Source organism: Sinohyriopsis cumingii, chromosome 7 (genome assembly GCF_028554795.1).
Source record: "Sinohyriopsis cumingii isolate HCF-2022 chromosome 7, ASM2855479v2, whole genome shotgun sequence".
NCBI lineage: Eukaryota > Metazoa > Mollusca > Bivalvia > Unionida > Unionidae > Sinohyriopsis > Sinohyriopsis cumingii.
Genome location: NC_142967.1, coordinates 120,946,734 through 120,969,405, shown reverse-complemented (window position 1 = coordinate 120,969,405; position 22,672 = coordinate 120,946,734). Strand labels below are relative to the sequence as shown.

The 22,672-nt window shown below is 34.4% G+C and overlaps 2 protein-coding genes across 2 annotated transcripts in view; one reads left to right on the top strand and one right to left on the bottom strand.

Annotated features, from left to right (window-relative positions):
* LOC149796043 (uncharacterized) overlaps positions 1 to 3,535 on the bottom strand; it is a 66,357-nt gene extending 62,822 nt beyond the window's left edge. The window contains exon 1 of the mRNA XM_089965960.1: positions 3,359 to 3,535. Coding sequence (XP_089822086.1) covers positions 3,359 to 3,469 — 111 coding nt within the window. The 5' untranslated portion in view covers positions 3,470 to 3,535. The remainder of the gene's footprint in view (positions 1 to 3,358) is intronic.
* Positions 3,536 to 3,559: 24 nt separating this feature from the next.
* LOC149796042 (PR domain zinc finger protein 10-like) overlaps positions 3,560 to 22,672 on the top strand; it is a 71,007-nt gene continuing 51,894 nt past the window's right edge. Inside the window, exons 1-5 of the mRNA XM_089965958.1 lie at positions 3,560 to 3,590; positions 7,164 to 7,680; positions 11,601 to 11,699; positions 16,205 to 16,396; positions 18,714 to 18,807. Of these exons, the coding sequence (XP_089822084.1) occupies positions 7,252 to 7,680; positions 11,601 to 11,699; positions 16,205 to 16,396; positions 18,714 to 18,807 (814 nt within the window). The 5' untranslated portion in view covers positions 3,560 to 3,590; positions 7,164 to 7,251. The remainder of the gene's footprint in view (positions 3,591 to 7,163; positions 7,681 to 11,600; positions 11,700 to 16,204; positions 16,397 to 18,713; positions 18,808 to 22,672) is intronic.

Genomic DNA, 22,672 nt, shown 5'->3' with positions numbered 1-22,672 from the left:
CTTCAACAAGTTTAGTTTTTGGGTCCCCATGCTAACAATTAGGTTAGAACTTATAAATCAATGAATGAAATGACTAAGTTTTATGCATTTTTATATCCTTGATGCCTTGTTTTTTAAATCAGTAGTGGGTACAAATAGCTATGCGCAAGCGAGGTGGGGATAACTCTAATATGCTTTCTGAAAATTAACATTAGACCCAGAGATCAAAACAGGCCTTTTTTTGCACCATACCCTGTGTTAAAATGATAACATCTTGCATGGGATTATAGGTTTTGATGTAAATTAAAAACCCTAAATCTTGCATATGTCATTATTTTAATTTTAGTATGCATTTTAAGGCAAGTAAAGGCACAATGAAATATTTAAATTGCATTTTATCCTCTTATTCAACAAAATATGTGCTCTACAAATACATTTTTAGAAGACCAATGATCTTACCTATTTTTAAGATATTTGTGAAAATTTTAGCTGATATGCATTGTCTATTGTGTGTGTGTGTGTGTGTGTGTGTGTGTATGATTTGGATTTTTAACATAGCTTTAACAATTTTTCAGTCATATTGCTACAATGTCTGCAGTGTGACAGTTTATAGTGATGTCTAGCACTGGGGCATCATGCCACAGACATGTAGCATGATGTCTCACCCAGTCACATTATCCTGACATCAGGCAGACCTGTCCTAACACTAACCTCTTAATGCTGAGATCAAAGCGAGGCAGGTGTTAGTACCATTTTTAAAAGTCTTTGGTATGACTCAGATGTTCTAACCACTAGACCACCGGAGCGGTTTGCCTGAAATTGAGTTTTGAATTATGTTGGTCAAAGTAGCACAAATACTTAGTAACATCATTCAAGGCTCAAAAATATGTTACACTTCAAATTTATATAAACGTTTTGACCAAAACTGGCACACCATGTAGTAAATTTATAACTTTTCAAACACTATGTAATTTGAATAGGACTGATCACCAGTTTACAATGTATAAACTTCTGGACTGCAACTCTGGTGATTTTCATGCCAACCTACATTGTTATAATATGACTTAACCCTTTCCCATCTTGACAAAGTGTTGTTAAGTAAAGTTGACATTTTAAATTTGCTACAGTGTTTAGGAACAAATATCTGTAAAACTGAAACACTGGACAGTAACACGCATTTTGCATTTTGATTCACCCAGATGGTGTTTATATTTTGGAGCAAATCAAAACAATGTGAATCCTAATGCACAGAGACAATTTACTCCAAATTACCATAAGTAGAAAAAAGTTTGAATATATGTTTTAAAAGTTTTTTTATTTACTTCTACAAATTTATTAATTAACATTTATTTAGTTTATGGTGTTATAAAAAATGTTTCCATTATTTAAATTTTTGCAAATTCCCCTCTGTTGAGGAGAAAACTGTTGATCTCCAAAAGTTGGAAATTTCGACAACCAGTTATTTTAATTTTTTTGACAGCTCCTGGTGTAATATCTAAGGTTTTATGATCAGATAAAAATATAATAATGAGATCACGATAAATCCAAAGAAGTTAATAATACACTTAGAAAATATGTTTTTCAAAATACCTCGCACATAGCTATCATATGAATCTACCTGAACATTTGTTTGTACCCCACCACCAATTTAAAAAGTGAAAAGCACAAATGAGAAAGAAAAAATGCACAGACATTAGTCAGTTCATTCACTGGTTTATAATTTCAAACCTATTTATGACCTGGGGGGAGCCTAACGCCATTATCATCTGTGCAATCTGTACCAAATGATGTTTTCAGGTTAAAATACAACCCTGCTTGCTGGTCATTTCCATTTCCCTAAGAAGTCCATTTTCAGTGAAGGGGTAGATGCATAGCTAAGCATGTATGTACAGCAATGGCAAATACATCATCTGCTTCCAATATTTATAATGTCAAATGAAGCAAAGGAAAAGAATGGCAACTAAAAATTTGCATTTCATGTGGATTTGACAAGTGTTGTAATTTCTAAGTACATGTCTGCAAAGGGATATAACTCTCAACCATATGGTAATTACAGAATGATCCGGCATTTACCGAATAGGATGACCTATGTCACTTTGTTGTGTGAGGAAAATAGACTCACCCATTGTGTACACAATATAGCGCAGTGTTAGTATGGAAACTCCGGTATGCATGAAATGCGCAGATGATGACAGTGTTAGGCCCACCCTGGTGATAGCCAGGTTAGTACTAATATTAGTACCCTTACTCCTACCTCGTGGACAGGGTACTAACATGAGTATATAAGTGTCAATGGAGCAAGGTGGGTGTGAATCACACCCAGCACTCTTATAGCTTAATATCAACAATTTGAACATATTCCTTGCATGTAATCCAATAAATTGAGTAGTCCTCTTATTTAATACCAGAAATATAGATAATCATTATAGAAATAGTTGTAAAATCTTATTTACTTTTTTTATCTGATATTTTCGTTTGGATCGTCTGCCATATTAGTTCAAATAATGATTACTTTCGTTCTCAGCCTCGTTTGTTTGTTTTTGTGCCATATAAGGACATTGAGGCCTTATTTTGAAAAGTAAACAAATCGTAGTAAAAATCTGGCACAGTCTGAGTCAGAAATTCTGCACATTAAAAGTAAATACGGTTTATAGGCAACTTTGAAATTCCATCAAAAAGCCATTATTCGCCATTTGATTGATAATAACATAGCATAGAATATCCAAATATGGTCTGGCAAGCCTTAAGTAGAAAAGGGGTCACGGTGAGAGTCTCACATTATCTGTCATGGCAGACATGGTGAGGTTAGTGTAACCATGCCAATTTATTTTATCGTGTAAGGGCTTAATAAATTCAAAATAAACCAAACTTCTTTCACAACATCATTATACTTATGCACTAGATTTCTACACTGTTTGTGATGATCTTTTCTTGCTCCATTACATGATATGGAATCAGTTCATAGCCTCAACCACAACAAATCAAACTGAGGCTACGGCATCGTAGCTAATAGGTTAGAAATTAAAAATCAAAGAATGACATGACTAAGTTCTGTGCATCTGTTTTATCACATTAAAGATTTTCGTTAATGAAATCGGTAAAGTGGTACAGACAAACGGTGATTTATGCAAAAACTATAGGACACAAAAATGGGTTGGTGTAAGATTATTATAGATTAGATTCCTGATGTTCGGTCACACATATGATTTGGATGCAAAAGTCATAATTTTTGTATGTGCGACAATACACCATACGTGCAGTACATCAGACTCGCTAGTGCCCTAAATTATAAAATGAGGATAGACCTACGCCTAACCCCCACCCTAGTATAGGTGTGTCGAATAAATGGACGAACGGAAATATGTTTTGATGAAAACACCTGTGACCGTGAGTAAACACGTGAATCAGCTTGTCTTTTCCATCGGTAAAGACCAGGCTTATGGGATACTTCTTCCGTCTCCATCAGTTCATGATTCCCTAATGATGACATTATTAAACAAAACTCATTTCCAAAACGTTTCGTATGGCGGCAGCCATTTGTAAACAACCTTCTCGTACCTCTTGTTCTCACGTGATCTAAATCGAGTTTGTACGAGACTTTTATGATGGAGGTAAGTTTCTGATTATGAGGTTTACGAAAATTGTTCGTAATATTATACAATTCTTACATAGATCTTGTGTACAGTGCTTATATATGATGAACATGAATCTTTCTTGGTTTTATTTGAAATCTTCATTGTTTATTAATGTTTGTTTCATTTGAAATTTGACTATCTGTTGTAGACCCCTCTCTGATGGAACAGTCCGGCTTGTGAGATTTCCTCAAAATGGGATACGCCTAAGCTATGTTCATTTTCCCAGTAGGGGTTACTTGAGTGTCTCCGTCACCTTTGGGTTAATCACAACTAGAGCAACTTTATTCACCCTTTCTTTCTTACATGAAATAAAAATGACAACTTCCAAATTTGTACCACTCATTTCAACATATTTTGTGACCTTCGTGCAACAAAGAAACGATGGTCGACTCGGTTTTGGGCATACATTTGATCCTTAAACTTCTATATAGATGCTCATATTGTTGGTGAAAGAATTCCAGAGCTCTCAGATTATCACTGTTACATTGCACAACTAGTTTTTATTTGTTTGGGGACAAATAGGCCAGTTGCAACTTCCACTTTATTATGCCATATTTGTTAATAAATCCAAAATGGCGGACATTATCTGCAGTTTACCAGCATGTTGATGTGCAGTTGTCATATCACTACCAACACTTACAAGCTAACAATATCCCATCACCTGAAAGAAAACGCTGTTAAAGAAACAGTTCAGACTGCTGTGTTTATGCATGATAATAATAATTATAATAATAATAATATTTCTGCAACTACTAATAACAATGCAAATAAAAATGATATTAATCATGGCCAGCATCAACACAGACAGTATAACAAAGCTCTTGGAAGCTTGAGAGATCAGCTTTATTTGTGGACCTGGAGCTACATCTGCTCTTGTTTGTTATGCCACACATACTGTTACAAGTAACCTTGTACATTTTATCAATTGCTCTTTTATTTGCCTTCATTAAAACCATGTATGTCTTCTTTTCCTTTTGATTACCCATGCACTGAATTTCTTCACTGCCAAATGTGACCAAATTATTATGGCTTGCTGATCAAAAATGTTGAATAAACAATGAAATTTTAAAGTATATATCTAATGACTGCAAAATTTAATGCTCATCTGCAGTGGTGATTTAATATCCAATAAATTACACCAGTTCGCAATGCCATTTGTTTGATTTTTGCAATTTGGTGGGTTTCTGATCTGTCACTTTGTTAGTCTCATTATTACTATTGTTATTACTTTTTTGATTTATTAAAAAAAACCCACCAAAACCACTGTTGTTTTAAAGAGTTACAACTGTTACAATAACAGCAGCATCAGTAAGATAATAATGTTGTCAGTAATAGTCAATAATAATCAAATTCAGTGAAATTTTGGTCGATACATTATTTGGTAAGATCACCAAATTGCACAAGACTAAATCTGGCTTGAGAGACCTGTTATGGACAGTAACCAAGTATCATTATCTCAAAGGGCAATAGGGTCAAAATGCTGAAAATTTATAAATTACATTGACAGTCATACATGATATACCTTCAAATACACAAGGCTACCCCTTACCAGTGTGTGGTTTTGGTAACCAGCTTTAGCCAGTTTTAATGCTTGCATTCATAAAACATTGTATTATGTATGCCAAAAAAAAAAAAGAATGGTACTGACTGTGCTCAATTGTTCACCTCAGAATCGATTGCTATTTCCCAAGGAAGGATATGGCAATAGTGGATTTCATTTTTGGCATCTGAGCAATAATAAAATAGCAATAAAAAGATAATGACCTTAATTACCATATTTCTTTTCAAACTGCTGCCAGACATATTTTCTTTTGGCATAAGTGTACCATGGTTCATCCCTAAACATCATGCAGCATTAAGATAGAAAGTAGCAACAAAAGCAATAATTAAAACATGTAATTGTAATGTTGACACTGAAGATAGAAAGACCAGGTGTAAAATGACACACATCAAGTGACATTATACAAGTATAAAAATTTAATTTATTGAACAGTGAACAAGTTCTAGAGAAGAAGAAAGAATATTACTGAAACCTAGAGTATTGACCCTTGACCTTTAAGATATGACAGTCACTGTTGTACATCACACATGTGTCAAAGTCCCTTAATCTCCAATGGCTCTAATTTTATAAAATGGAAGAAAAGGTAAGAAGGTAAGTTTTTAAGTATTGAAATCTCGCCTTGACCATGAATATATAACACCCAATTTTGTACACAAGACACTTTCAAATCATAATGTCTAAAAGTTTTCATCACTAAAGGGTCCTAGTTATGAAGCTTTCAGAAAGGAAACTGTGTTGGAAAACTTAAAATATTAAACTGTGACCTTCACGTTCAAATTAGGATGACAATTTTGGTACACAATAATACACCTTCTAATGATGATATATAAGTATATAATATTTCAACCCTTGATCTATAACAGCTCTTCAGTTATATGCTGGAATATAAAGTGAGGGAAAACAAATGATGTTGAGTCTTGACCTTGAAAATAAGCCCTCAGTGTGGTATGTGACACACCTTTTACTGATGACATAAGCCCTCAGTGTGGTATGTGACACACCTTTTACTGATGACATAAGCCTCAGTGTGGTATGTGACACACCTTTTACTGATGACATAAGCCTCAGTGTGGTATGTGACACACCTTTTACTGATGACATAAGCCCTCAGTGTGGTATGTGACACACCTTTTACTGATGACATAAGCCCTCAGTGTGGTATGTGACACACCTTTTACTGATGACATAAGCCCTCAGTGTGGTATGTGACACACCTTTTACTGATGACATAAGCCCTCAGTGTGGTATGTGACACACCTTTTACTGATGACATAAGCCTCAGTGTGGTATGTGACACACCTTTTACTGATGACATAAGCTCTACCTGTTCTAACGCTGGCAAGTGTAGTGGAAAGTCAGAGAGAAATGTCAAAAAATTGAATCCTGAATGTAGTTCACAGCACACCTTTAATGATGATGTTTAAGTAAATCAAGTCGATCTCAGTACTTTGAAAGTTGTAGAGTGGTGTGCTATGAATGAGAAGAACCATATAGGTGATGTGTGTTATGAGTGAGGAAGCCATCAGAGGTGATGGGAGTGGGAGCAATGTGTGTATTATGAATGAGAAGAGCTGTATAGGTGATATGTGTTATAAGTGAAGGAGCCATATAGATATGTTTTATGAATGAGAGAGTCATATACTGAGGAATCTAGGAAAAAAGCTGGAATGGTGAGGGGAAAAAAATGAAATATTGAATGATATGAATTGAAATTTTAATTGGTTTCATTAGGCATTAACTAAAATGAAATGAAAGAAAGTAGTAAGCAGTGGTAAAATATAACATCCTGGGTTTAATCCATGGCCATATTGATGCTGTAAGAGGGGCAGCATTATACTGAAGGGGTTTATTATAATAATAATAATAATATAGAAATGATTGATGCATGGGGTAAAATATCCTTTCACACAGAACTTGAATGAAATTGCCTTTTTAACCATATAGATCCTATCTTTGTCTGAGTATTGATGTTTTAAATTTATTTGCAGATATGACTTGGATATCTCCTATCCAAGCTGGCCAATGCATTAAATCAAGTCGACGGTCTTAGTGACACAGTCTGATTAGCTCTGTAAAATGGATGACAGTAATCAAGCAGAAAGTAGTGATTCCTGGAATACTCCAATGACCACTACTGAAACAAGTTCAAACTATACTTCACAGCAGCTAGATGAGGCTAGTTCATCCATGCCTTCTTCCTCAACAAGTGTTACATTTTCCTCTCTAACCCCTGCCTCATCTTTTGCACAGTCAGAATACCGCAGCGGAAGATATTCTAATGAAGCTGGTGTAAGAGCTCACTACTCAGGGGCATTTGAAATCACAGGCTCTAATGGAGAGGTTTACCAGGCCCCAGAGTCATCCTACGAGAGAATATCACCTGTAGATGAATATCGTGATGTCACCTCCGTCGGTGACAGTTTGACAGCATACACTCCTCTAGCATCAGATGCCTCAAGCTTTGCCACACCTCAGCCTGTGGATAGCAGTACACTTTCTCAGTCAGTGAGTAGCTGAAAATACAAGAAGTTTTTATGCCCTTCCATGATTGCTGTAGTGCATGTGATGTTACTGTTTTTCCATCTATCCATCCATTACACCTTTGTTAATTTTGTGTTATGTCACTTTTCTGGCTCTATGATGGGGCCTCAAATTTTCATGAATACTTTTCTTGTTATAAGTTTATACAAATTTAATTAAATAGTTTGGGTTTGGCAGTTGTAGAAGATCTTGTAATAGACTTCATTTTATATTGAATGCATGAAACAAATTCAGCAGTATGTCACCAAAACATGCAGAAAATGTCTCCTTTGTTATCAGTTGTCTGATGCATTTTATGTCATATGAATAGTTTGAAATTCCATTTAGTACATAACTGAGCAGACCTTTGTTTATGGGGGCCCAGAGTGGCCGAGTGGTCTGAAATGCTATCCATCACGGATCACTGCCATCTCACCTCTGTCTGCATGGGTTCGAGTCTCAGGCTCGGCCAATGTCGATATGTGAGAAAGCTTGCCGGTAGCTTCTTGTGGGTCGGTGGTTCTTTCCGGGGGTTTTCCCAGGTTCTTCCTCCACCATTAATACTGGCTGCCATGTATAGCCTATCTTGTGCTGAAAATGATGTTAAACCCTATAACAACATCAACCTTTGTTTATCAATGTGTTTTATGACATTAATATGGTATTATGTTGAACTGTGTTAAGTGATATTATGTTATATTGCTTGTCAGTAGAAATATGTGATCATTTTTAAGGTCAAAATTCCAAATGGTATCCCCATCCTCAAAGTGAGACACCTTTACTGGTCCAGAAACCTGGAGAAATTATCTTAATATTGTGCACCTTAATGTTCAGAGTCTTAGACCTAAAATTGATTTGATAAAGTGGTAGGTTGTCTCAGATCAGGTGTGCTAGGCTAGGAACAAATTGTAGTAACATAAATTTCGATTTATTTACGAATAATGTATCTAATAATTATTTCTCCTGCTGTGAAATTGAGAATGCAAATCACTTTCTTTTAGACTGTTCCGAATATTCAAATCCTAGAGATCTAGTACTGTACACACTCCCTTTTGCTCTTACGATTGAAACATTATTATTTGGCAACTCTACATTAATTGTAGAAAATAACACGCAAAATATTTTTAACTGTACAAAATTGCATTAAGATGTCCAAAAGATTTAATTAGTTGACTGAACTCAACCTTTTTAATAACAATTAATTAGTTCATAATTATTCTTTGTTATGCTTTGTTTGTAAGTTTATATATATTTTCTGTATAACCGTTTCTACCAGTATTGAGATGACTAATGTTATATTTTTTGTCACTCTTGGGAAGATCATATGTTTGTAATTGCATTTGACAAAGTTTCTAAATTAATTAGAGTTTAAACTAAGAATTGTGTATTAAAATTATGTGAGGTATGAGAGAATAGTCTTAAAGGATGATTTCCCTCTATGCAAGGCATGTAAAGGAGCAGGTTCCCCATTCCAATTTCTACACACTTGCCTTCAGCCAGAATTTGCTGTTGGACATTTTTAACTCACATAATTATTGACAGTGAAGCTTAATTCCCAGCTTATTGCCTGTCTGTTTTAATTAGCTATGGATGTAGGTTAATGAACCTTTTATCTGAGACTGAGTTCTCCATTGGATTTTGAAAGTTTAAGTCCAGGGATCCTTCCTTGAAAAAAGTTGGAGAATCATTCCTAAAAATAGGAGTTCCAGTAATAATAACTTTTATGCCCTTTAGGTAATTCAGAACAAATGCTTGTTTTGTTGGGCCACCAATATGTGTTGTCAGATCATTAATGCTTGTCTTGTTTGGCTACCAATATGTGTTGTCAGATCATTAATGCTTGTCTTGTTGGGCCACCAATATGTGGTATCAGATCATTAATGCTTGTCTTGTTGGGCCACCAATATATGTTGTCAGATCATTAATGCTGTCTTGTTAGGCCACCAATATATGTTGTCAGATCATTAATGCTTGTCTTGTTGGGCCACCAATATGTGTTGTCAGATCGTTAATGCTTGTCTTGTTGGGCCACCAATATGTGTTGTCAGATCGTTAATGCTTATCTTGTTGGGCCACCGATATGTGTTGTCAGATCATTAATGCTTGTCTTGTTGGGCCACCAATATGTGTTGTCAGATCGTTAATGCTTGTCTTGTTGGGCCACCAATATATGTTGTCAGATCATTAATGCTTGTCTTGTTGTTCCACCAGTATGTGTTGTCAGATCATTAATGCTTGTCTTGTTGGGCCACCAGTATGTGTTGTCAGATCATTAATGCTTGTCTTGTTGGGCCACCAACATGTGTTGTCAGATCATTAATGCTTGTCTTGTTGGGCCACCAATATGTGTTGTCAGATCGTTAATGCTTGTCTTGTTGGGCCGCCAGTATGTGTTGTCAGATCATTAATGCTTGTCTTGTTGGGCCACCAATGTGTGTTGTCAGATCGTTAATGCTTGTCTTGTTGGGCCACCAGTATGTGTTGTCAGATCATTAATACTTGTCTTGTTTGGCCACCAGTATGTGTTGTCAGATCATTAATGCTCATTCAGTATGAAATATATAGCATCATAGTAAAAGAATAAAAAACTAAGGCTTTTGAGAACAGTGATAATTGTGATCGTGATGTAACAGCTAGAAGCAAGGAAGGAAGAGATTATAATTTCTTTTCTGTGTTAATTTATTCAGTTAGCCATTTCATATTAATAACTTTGCCAAGTTTGACGCTGGAAGAAGAAACAAGAAAGCATATCCCATTCACTTTTTTCATTTCATTTTGTTCTTTTGCTTTGTAAACAGACTTTAACAAACTTCTTTATTGCAAGTTTATGATCACAGTTCTAAAGTTCTGGACCTTTCTTCATCAATCCCATCAATTTAGTATATATATCAATAGTTTCTTTTAAAATGCTAACCCTCTGTTATGATTCAGTTATGTGGTGAGAAATCATTCTCACAACCCGCTGATGTTATAGGTGAAACCAGCAACACTTGCACTGAAAAAGCAAAGTCTGGAAACAAGTCCCATGACGCTGAATGAATAGCTAATTGTGATGACAGTTTATGATTATTAAAAAAAGAATTTTTGTTTCTCTGACAAAGAAAATAAGTTGCGAAGTCATGAAATCTTGGCACTATTTTTTAAATTAGTATACAATAAAATGGATTTGTTCTAAAGATTGCAGAGGAATTTAAAATATGATGGACTGAGTGATGCTTACCAAAGCAAGGTGTGAAAGCACTCACACATGTAATTTTTTGATAAAAATGATCATTAGTTTCTGGCAATCAATTAACAGATTTCTTAGCCTCCTTGTCTGCAAAGATCTAATCTATGCAGCTTGTCTTGGTCCCTTTACAATCACTTGCACTTTGTTTGAATTGCTGCACACTAGATGATTGACATTTGCTTTTTGTAAAAGTGGAATAAATCAAGGAGAGGTTCGCAGACAAAAATAAATTTCTTACTGAGGACTTTGCTGTCAGAATTTTCATGCATCTGAAATTGAAAGTACACGTAGTTTTATGTGGATTTAGGTATCCCAGAGATCCCTGGTTTATTCAGTATACCATTAGACTGCCCATTAGGCCTGTCCTTGTACTTATTTTGATACAGTAAAAAAAACTAGGACCAATCACAATTTATATGCAGTGTATGCCACCCCTTTCACGGAATCAACTGAACTCTCACCTTTATTACTTTGCAATATGTATGCATAGTTTTGACATATTTATTAGATGGTTTTCTTTAGTAACATTGAGAAAAGTAACATTCTAGGGAATGAAACTGTAGCTTCGATTTTATATAGCCTGTTATTATTGCAGAAATTACCAAAGTCTGAGTTTTGATATAATTGTTAAAGTTCTTAAGATGATTTTATGTAAAGTTGTTTAATATAATTTCAGGGTTATCAGGTGCACCATCTTGTAGTAGACTCGGAGAATCGTGTCCTTGCTGTGCAGAGAGTGATCTCCCCTGAGGACCACAGTGTCAGCCAATCAAGTGTAAGCTTATGGAGGATTCTTTAAATAGAGGCATTTTAATCTTATAGATGAATTGGTGGAGTTGAGAAACTACATATTGTTGTTGTTGTTGTTGTTGTAGGGCTTAACGCCATTTTTCAGCACAAGATAGGCTATACATGGCGGCCAGTATTAATGGTGGAGGAAGAACCCGGAAACCCCCCGGAAAGAACCACCGACCCACAAGAAGCTACTGGCAAGCTTTCTCACATAACCACATTAGCCGAATCCGAGACTCGAACCGACGCAGACAGAGGTGAGATGGCAGTGATCCGTAACGGTGAGCGCTTTAGACCACTTGGCCACTCGGGGCCCCGAAACTACATATATACCCACTCATAAGCATACAAATATTTATAAAGTGAATGTTTTATTGCAAAAAGTTATTTTGTTTAGGATTTAAAGTGAATTGTTATAAAAATAAAATTGGAGAAAAACTTAAAATGCATTGAATATCTTCAGTATTTTGTGAAATCTACCAAGGTATCTAACTATTTTATCACAAGGTGAGACAAAATTTGCATTTCAGTTGTTATTGAAATTTCTGTTGAATGATAGCTTGTAGTAGATAGGTAGATCATGGTGATTTTGTTATGCTGTTATAAAGTAGATAATTATGTGCAGCAAAGCATCATGTTCTTACACTTTTTGTCGGCAAAAGTTTGACATAGCGAACACTTTGATATTTTTGAGCGTTGCAAGACATCATTGTGTTGTTACTTGGTACAGTCGATGTAGATATTTCTTGATGTGTACAGCATCATTTAACTGACAGCTTGACGTGCAGACCACGACCTGCTTCCTGTTACTATTATCTGCTGACCCAGTTATCCACTTTCACATTTCTAACATCTATAGCCCTGATTCAAGGACCATTTAAATTGCCATATTGTATATTGATTTAATCTTGATATCAAAACTTTGAAGATTTTGTCTTGAAGTGCAGTTTCCTCTGATGAGAAGCCATCTGTTGTATGCCAGAGTAGTACATTGTATTTTCATTTCCCTCTTGTGAGAGGCCTCTTTTGTATGCCAGAGTAGTACATTGTATTTTCATTTCCCTCTTGTGAGAGGCCTCTTTTGTATGCCAGAGTAGTACATTGTATTTTCATTTCCCTCTTGTGAGAGGCCTCTTTTGTATGCCAGAGTAGTACATTGTATTTTCATTTCCCTCTTGTGAGAGGCCTGTTTTGTATGCCAGAGTAGTACATTGTATTTTCATTTCCCTCTTGTGAGAGGCCTCTTTTGTATGCCAGAGTAGTTCATTGTATTTTCATTTCCCTCTTTTGTACACCAGATTAGTATATATTGCCTTTTTTTCCCCTATGAAAGACCATGAATTGTACTCAGGAGTAGTACATTTTACCATATTTTCCCCTTATGAATGGTCACAATTTGTACTCTGGAATAGTACAGTTTGCCATATTTTCCCCCTTATGAAAGGCCATCTTTCCATCTTCTTTATTCTGGAGTAGTATATTTTCCACCCCACCCCTTCCCTGTTGTGAGAGGCCATTTTGTTGTACTGTGGAAGAGTACATTGTGTCATCTTTTCCCCATAAGAGAGGCAAGGGTTTGTACACCAGAGTTGTACATTTTGCCATCTTTTCATCCTTGTGAAATGCCAGAGTTGTACATTTTAAAGGTTACCAATCATGTGATCACCCTGACATTATGGAAGAAATTTTTTTGAATAAAGGTGACTCTATAAAAAAGCAGTGTGTATTGTTGATACATTTAACTGGGTAAAAATTTCAGTGATTTTGCAAAATATGACATTTTCGTCAGCACTTAAATTTGTAGTTTAGATGGAAAAAAGCGTTCTTGTCTTTCTTCCTTAGAAAAATCATTGCTCACAGTGACCATGTATTCCACAAAAATTGGAATCCAAAAAAAAAAAAGAATCTACACTATGTGTGCCATTTTTAAGTATGTAGTCTGTAGAATTATAGTATTGTGCTCTGATCTGTCCGTTCTTATGAATCTTATCCATGTATTAAATATGTTTGAATTTTGTTTTTCTACAAAGTTTTAGATGAATTAGTAATACAGTTTGGCAGCAAGATATCCATATATTTGCAACATGGAGAAAGTAGCCCTCCTCACTGGAAGAATAGTTGTCATATGATATTCCAAATTTGTTAATATTAAGTATCTTCACTCCTCTACCAAATGGTGATCTAATGGAATAAAATGTATCAAACATCTATATGGATCATCCATAAAACACTATGTCAGAAGAATATCACTAATAATTTCATTGAAAATTTCTCAATTATTACAAAAATATCTTGTTACTAGAAGAAGAAAAAAAAACACCTACAAAGGGAATATTCTAAGGAAGAAAATTTACTGATAAATTTTGTTTTAGCACAAAAAAAAATTAAAATCTGTATCTAAAAATTTGGTATAGAATAAATGAATAAAACTTATGGAAAATCACAGCCTTGGACCAGGCAATTAAGGTGCCAGATAAATAATCAGAACTTGAAAATAAACTCTTAATTTTGGCTAAAAAGTGCACTAAAGATACAAATCTCTAAGTTTAAAGTTTCTGTTTAAATTTATGCACACAATTAGTGTAACATTGTTTAGAAAAAAATTTGATTGATAATAAATGTACCTTTTTGTAATGAAGGCTGATATTGGAACATTTATTTTGTGATTGTTTAGTTATTGAAGATTATTTTAAATTCTTAATTGCATGGATTAGAAATTCTATACCAAATATTATGATTTCCGTAAGTGAGGTCCTTCTTTTGAAACTGCAAGTTTGGTGATATAATTATGTTTCATGCAAAATATCATATTAATAAGTTCTTGCTTAAAAAACACCAACAAATTTAAACAGTTACAAATTTAATATTTCGTTATTCCCAAAAATGGAAAAATATATAGTAGAGTTGTTTAATAAAATTTTTATTTTCAAGAAAAGTGGATTCTTGTTTTGAACTTAAATATTTTGTACAATACTACAGCTAAAGATCTACAATTGAGTGTCAGTTTTGTGTACTTTTTTCCAATTTGAGTAACATTATTTTTCTTATGTACGTTTAAATTTGCATATGTTCATCATGTGTGTCTGACAGTGTGTGTGTGTGTGTGTGGGATATTTCTTTGTATTTTTTAATAAACATAGAGGTAGGACTTAAAAAGAAGTATGCATGGCTTCCATAGGTGGTCTTAAATGAAATATGTAAAATTGTGACAGTCAATGTTTCAGTTTTAAAAAAAGGTTTTAGATAAATATTTGTCTAAAAAAATGCAAAATATACTTTATTAAAGGTTTTAACTTTATAACATGAGAATTCATGTTATGGAAGTAAACTATTGGCCTGATATAATTTGTGATCTTGATATGCACTGCCAGATATTTATTTGTTACACTTATTTTTACTGAAGTGAGTTTGCTGTGTCCCAGTGTAATGTTTCTATTGTTTGTAACTTCACAAAACCTGATCAACTGAAAACTTGGAAAAATATTGGGCCAGTAACACTTTGAGTTTGGATGTTTCAGTGTATGTTGAATAATAATTCTTGTATTTTATAAAAACTTATGAATTTTAGTGGCTTGGTTGTTAGAGCTTCCAGTTTGTTGTTGTTGTTGTTGTTGTTGTGGGGTTTAACGCCATTTTTCAACACACGATAATCCATGCATGGCGGCCAGTATTAATGGTGGAGGAAGAACCCTGGAAGAACCACCGACCCACGAGAAGCAGCTGGTAAGCTTTCTCACATACCCACATTGGCTGAATCCTATACTTGAACCCACGCAGACATGGTGAGATGGCAATGATCCATAACGGAGAGCGCTTTAGACCACTCGGTCATTCAGGGCCCCTTTCCAGTTTGTAATGGAAGCATTGTGGATTTGTTTCCCACCAACCCCAGCCTGAGTCAGTTTTTATGTCTTAGCTTCCTTCTCCATTATATGATATACCCAGTAATGTTATTTTGAAAGTGAATCGTCCCTGTTTGCAAGTAGACATTTAGCCAGATCAGTTGTATGATATACCCAGTAATGTTATGTTGAAAGTGAACCAACCCCTGTTTACAAGTAGAAATTTAGCCAAATTGGTCGTATGATATACCCAGTAATGTTGTGTTGAAAATGAACCAACCCCTGTTTACAAGTAGACATATAGCCAAATCAGTTTAGTAAATCTATTTCAACAAAGGATGCCTCAGGAAAAAAGGTAGAAGAAGTGTGATTTTATTTAAATAATTTCATGCATTGTGATAAATGAGCGAAATAATACACTTTTGAAACATTTGATTTTTTTAATAACAAAAAGTTTTAAAGGGTAAGTGAAATTGCATTATAACATGACCATTCTATTTCAAAATACATGTTATAATATTGTAAGAGGTTTTACTATGTCACTTTTGTGCTGAATTTGATTTGGCTTCTTGTGGTCATATTCCATTGTCAAAAAGCAGAAATGTCCATCATTTCCAACTTTTAATGCTTTATGTTTTCTCAACAGACAACCATTGGGCAATCCTTTGTTCCAATGCATGTGACCTCACTATCTACATTTTCCTCAAATTCTGAGGTCACAACATCTGGACGTCAGTTGGAGGTCACAAGGCATGAGAGGGATAATGAAGCCATGGTAAGCTCCATCAGTGGGTCAGGATTTGCTGATGCCAGTATGATACAAACAGGAACCTCCAAGGTAGTCCCATCTTTATACTAAGTTCATTAGTCATTGCTTGTAGCTAATAAATATTCTGATGTATAACCTCTGCAATTTCGGTACTTAAGAGTAATTAAATTTTTATTCTTCAACTTTATCCCTCTTTGAATCATTTTATCAATCACATTTATGAACTGACCACAAATGACTGCAACAAGATTGCAGAAATTTTCTAAAACCCAAGCATAGAAAATGAGGTCTAAGTTTTTATCTGGCTCCTAATGGCACAAGTAACATATTTATTCATTGACTCATCTTGGATTTGAAGCATGCCTAATAGGGCTGTCAACGGGTACTTGGGTACCCGGTACCCGACCGTATTGAAAAACCCGGGTATTGAAACGTAAACGCGGGTACCCGTAAAAAAAAATCGCCACACTCGCCAACCACTTCAAACAGGTGTGACAGCTATGGCTTTAATTAGAAACCAGATCCCTGCTTAATATAAATAAACAATACATCAGAGAGTCTGTTTGGATTAATAAAATTCATTGGCATTGTGCAACAGGACAAACCGTTATCCCCGAGGCATTATATACCAAGGTTAAAACATAGCATTGTTCTACAGGTAATAAACCTCTTTGTAGACGATAACTATTGATTGTGGGTGCTAAATGATAGGTACATTGCGTGCTCTTTTAATGAAATCCAGATGGATACCTTTGATTTCCGAACACACATGTCGAAGAAATCCCACAATTTATATTATGAACAATTATCACCTAGACACCTTGAAATCTTCGTAATGCCTCAAAGTAATCTTTGAGCAGCTCGTTGTTTTTCTAGTCGACTAGCTCTGCTAATTTTGAAGGTTAGCCGTCATACATATACCGATATTTCTACTTTCGATACTACTACGTTTTTGTCATAACTATCTTAAGAATTATAATTCCAAAATAATATCACTTCTGCGACTGCGTGGTCACGTGGTATAACTGGGGCATAATTACTCTTGACATGTGGTAAAGCTGCTTTACACGCATGCGTGGGTAATTCAAATCTGCGGTCAAAAGCCGATGAATAAACGTGGTCTGTTCTAACAAGGACTTATACTTTAAAAAAAGGTGAGTGTTCTAAAGGATTTAACGCGGCTGATCACAGTGATCATTAAAAGTTGGATTATACCTACCATCTGTGTACAAAGGTCATTCTAAATAAATTTATTAATTAATAGCGTGCGGTCAGATCATTCGCAGCTACATCGGTGCGGACGCATCAGACCGAGTAGTGCATTACACGGTTAGCCTCTATCGCCATACAAAATATTAAAGAAATGGGGATAACAATTAGTTGGTCTACGGTTGTACATGTCATTCATGTGCTAACGGGTACCCGGGTACCCGTTAAATTTCGCAACGGGTACCCGGGTTGGTTTTTCGTGATTTTTGACAGCCCTAATGCCTAATTCCATAACTGTAGCATCACATGTGCAGTGGATTATCCAAGCTGTATTTGAAAGTTAATTCAGGTCCTTTTGATCTTTAGTGTCACATCTAATATTAACAGCTTAATGTCATTCAATGTGTTTTCTTTCTGTATACTATAGCATGTGTGTACCATGCCATCCTGTCAGATCAAATAAGGATTTTGGATGATGAAATGAACCTAGGTTGTCCATCTTTTACTGTCAATAACATGAATCAAACATTCTCGCAGAATTTTATATTTTAATGCATTTAAAATTAAAAAAATATAAAATAAGTAATCATTCTCAGTATACTGTTTTCACTTGCCTGCAGCTGTTGCATAACCAGGTACAGTAATAGTTTCCTTTCATAGGATCTGTTGTGTAAGCAGGTACAGTAATGGTTTCCTTTCATATCGTCTGTTGTATAAGCAGGTACAGTAATCATTTCCTTTCATAGGATCTGTTGTGTAAGCAGGTACAGTAATAGTTTACTTTCATAGGATCTGTTTTGCAATCAGGTTTGTAACAGCCAACTTTGATGGGATCTGTTGTATAACCAGGTACAGTAATAGTCCACTTTCATAGGATCTGTTGTGTATCCAGGTACAGTAACAGACCACTTTCTTAGGATTTGTTGTGTATCCAGGTACAGTAATAGTCCACTTTCATGGGATCAACAGTGAAAGTAAACACTATACAGTCTCTGTAGCTTACATGGTTTTTCTTGTGCATATTACATTTTTTTTTATATTGAATGATAATGATACAATGTTTGTAATGTGAATAATTTATTTATAAAACAAATGTCCATAAGTTCTCTCAGCACCAGCCAACTGTTGCACAGGAAATGATTTTGACATTTCTAATGGCATGTTATTTCTTCTCCAGCATGAGAGAGGAATTCGTCATATACAACAAATGGAGGTGATGACTGGAGAGCCAGATACAACACAGGATGACAGTGAAGACTATGATGATACAGGTACAGTAAAAACTCTTTGAAAGAAAACTTATATACAGGACACTTGCTGATAAGGGAACCTTGCAGCAATTTGCAGCAAAAATTCCTATAAAATAGTAGAGATGCAAAACAACTTCTTTTCTCTCTGCCTAGTTAAAGGTGATGAAACAGGTTCATGTTGTATTAGAAAGTTTATATTGGAATGGTCTTTGTTTTGTGTGAAGAGCTTATGGGATGGTCCGTTCATCCGTTAGCACAAGTTTGACTTTCAAACCATGGGGTAAAAATATTTGAATATAGTTTAATTGCAGGCATTGAATGTTCGGATGTTTGAATCAGTTGTTCTCATGAGCACAAGAATTTTGTTACTTTGAATTTGTTTGTTTTTGAGCATATCAGTTTCCATGGTTTTGTACAAAATTGCATTTTTGTCAACCATTTTTGGATTAGGGGATCATACTAACGTTTCCATGAATGATCATTGTTTGTTGGGTCTTGAAATTTGTAGTTTGTAACAACCACGCATTGGTAGTTGGGAGTTTGGATAATTGAGTCTGTATTTATATATATATATATATATATATATATATATATATATATATATATATATATATATCAGAAGGTACTTTACATAAATTGCCTCAGCTCTGAAAAACCTACTTGTGTTGCAGTGCTGCATAACTACAAAACTAGATCATCAAGGCTTTGATAATCACTGTCATATTGAAACTGTAATGAAAGTACAAGATACCCAGAGAAGTGGGATGTAGAATGGGTTTGAGTGTTCCCTCCACACCTCTCCCTTTACCCCAGAGAAATGGGATGTAGAGTAGGCCAATTATCACTTCGTACATGTCCCCTTCCCCATGAGCAGTGGGATTTAGAACGGCCCCATTGTTCCCTTCACTTTTGTCCCCTCCCCCAGAGAAAAGGGATGTCGAATGGGCCCAGTATTCCCTACACATCTGACCTCCTTCCCCAGAGAATTGGGATGTAGAGTGAGCCCAGTATTCCCTACACATCTGACCTTCCACAGAGAATTGGGATGTAGAGTGAGCCCAGTATTCCCTCCAGCATGTTGTGAGTTTAAGACATGAAGGCAGGAGTCACTATTGGTAATTGGTTTTTTATCTGATTGAAGATCAGATATTTGATGGTTATAACAGAGATGAGTCTGTATTGTTTTGCTCAACTATTGGACACACATGCCTGACTCATGTATACTTGACAAAGATGAGTCTGTATTGTTTTGCTCATATATTGGACACACATGCCTGACTCATGCATACTTGACAAAGATGAGTCTATTGTTTTGCTCATATATTGGACACAGATATCTGACCCATGCATACTGACAGAATGGTGATGCTTGACCAGAGTGCATACCAAGGAAATATCCACTGACAGAAAAACATGTTCTTCCAGAATGTATCAGTTCCCAACCCTGTGAAACAATTTATTTAATGAAAACTCATTTAAGAGCCTTTTTAATGATGTACCACCAGAGACAATCTTGGACCTTATAACAGTGGTTAATTAAAAAAACACTGATGCTGTATTTTAGAGATTCTTTTTTTAAAATAACCTTTATCTTTTACTTCATGCATTATATAACTGTTACATTTTACTTCATATATTTTATAACTGTTGCCTTTTACTTTCATATATTTTGTAACTGTTACCTTTTATTTGATATATTCTATAACTGTTACCATTTACTTCATATATTTTATAACTTCTAAGTTGTATTTCATGCATTTTATAACCTTTATCTGTTATTTCATATATTTTGTAACCTTTATCTTTTATTTCATATATTTTATAACTATTATCTTTTGCTTCATTTATTTTATAACCTTTTTCTTTTGCTTCATATATTTTATAACTTGTTTTTCGTATATTTTATAACTTGTACCTTTTACTTCATATGTTTTATAACCTTTTTCTTTTACTTCATGGGGCCCAGAGTGGCTGAGTGGTCTAAAGTGCTCTCCGTTACGGATCACTGCCATCTCACCTCTGTCAGCGTGGGTTTGAGTCTCCGATTACGCCAATGTGGGTATGTGAGAAAGCTTGCCAGTAGCTTCTCATGGGTTGGTGGTTCTTTCCGGGGGTTTTCCCAGGTTCTTCCTCCACCATTAATACTGGCCGCCATGTGTAGTCTATCATGTGCTGAAAAATGGCGTTAAACCCTACAACAACAACAACAACTTTTACTTCATATATTTTATAATCTTTACCTTTTACTTCATTTATTTCATAACCTTTTTCTTTTACTTCTTATATTTTATAACTTTTACCTTTTACTTCATATATTTTATAACTTTTACCTTTTACTTCATATATTTTATAACCTTTATCTTTTACTTCATATATTTTATAACTTACCTTTTACTTCATTTATTTCATAACCTTTTTCTTTTACTTCATATATTTTATAACTTTTACCTTTTACTTCATATATTTTATAACTTTTACCTTTTACTTCATATATTTTATAACTTTTACCTTTTACTTCATATATTTTATAACTTTTACCTTTTACTTCATATATTTTATAACTTTTACCTTTTACTTCATATATTTTATAACCTTTATCTTTTACTTCATATATTTTATAACTTACCTTTTACTTCATTTATTTCATAACCTTTTTCTTTTACTTCATATATTTTATAACTTTTACCTTTTACTTCATATATTTTATAACTTTTACCTTTTACTTCATATATTTTATAACTTTTACCTTTTACTTCATATATTTTATAACTTTTACCTTTTACTTCATATATTTTATAATCTTTATCTTTTACTTCAATTTTTTATTAATGTTTATCTTTTACTTCATTTATATTATAACACTTATCTTTTACTTCATATACTTGGTAACATTTCTTTTACTTCATATATTTTATAACCCTTACCTTTTACTTTACATATTTTATAAAAAATTTAAACATATTTACTTATGATTTATTGTATTTTTGGAGTACATGTTTACGTTTGTTTGGAAAATTTATTTTAAGATTTTAGCAACTTTTACTTGAACATTTTCAGACCATTTCTTTTAACCCATTTTATCCTGAATATGACTATGGTCGTAATACCTCATTCTGTCATGAATATGCCTGTGGTTGTAGTATCCCATTTTATCCTGAATATGACTATGGTCGTACTCTACTATGTATGTGTGTAGTGTCTCTAGAAACATGTGTTATACATCACAAATATTTGTGTACTTCTTCACCATCATTGGAAATGGTTAAGGCATGCATGCACAGTGAATTATAAAAAAAAACGTGTTTGGACAAGAAATTATTGAATTGAAAATCGATCGATAAAATGATGGATGACAAATCAGATGTAAACATGGATGTTGATAGCGAGGGTAGCAACATTGAATTTGATGATTTGGATGATTCTGATGATAATATTGATTTAAATGATGAATAGAATTGAATAAAGTTGATGAAAGAGATGATGGCTTTGTGCACTTTTTGACAGTGATTCGGAGAATGAAGCTGACCAGGATGATTTTTCCAGATTAAATCATCCCAAAGCAACTCAAAGTAATGTTTTGCATTGGCTTCTTCTGGGTGTCCTTCTATCAATTTAATCTGTGGCTGCAACCGATGTGACAAGTTTTTGTGAGAAACTGCACGCTGAAGTACATGTTCTAGAATGTGAAGTAAACAAATTGTTTCAGGTGTTTTGTTGTACAATTTTAGTAAAATTATTATAATTTTGAACTAACAGTGCTAGAAACTATAAATTCAGACCAAAATACTAGAAATAGAATTATCTTTATTTTATTCACGTACTATTAGAGCATTTCATTCATCTTCATGAACAAAATATTCACTGAACATCATGGTAAGTTTTTAAT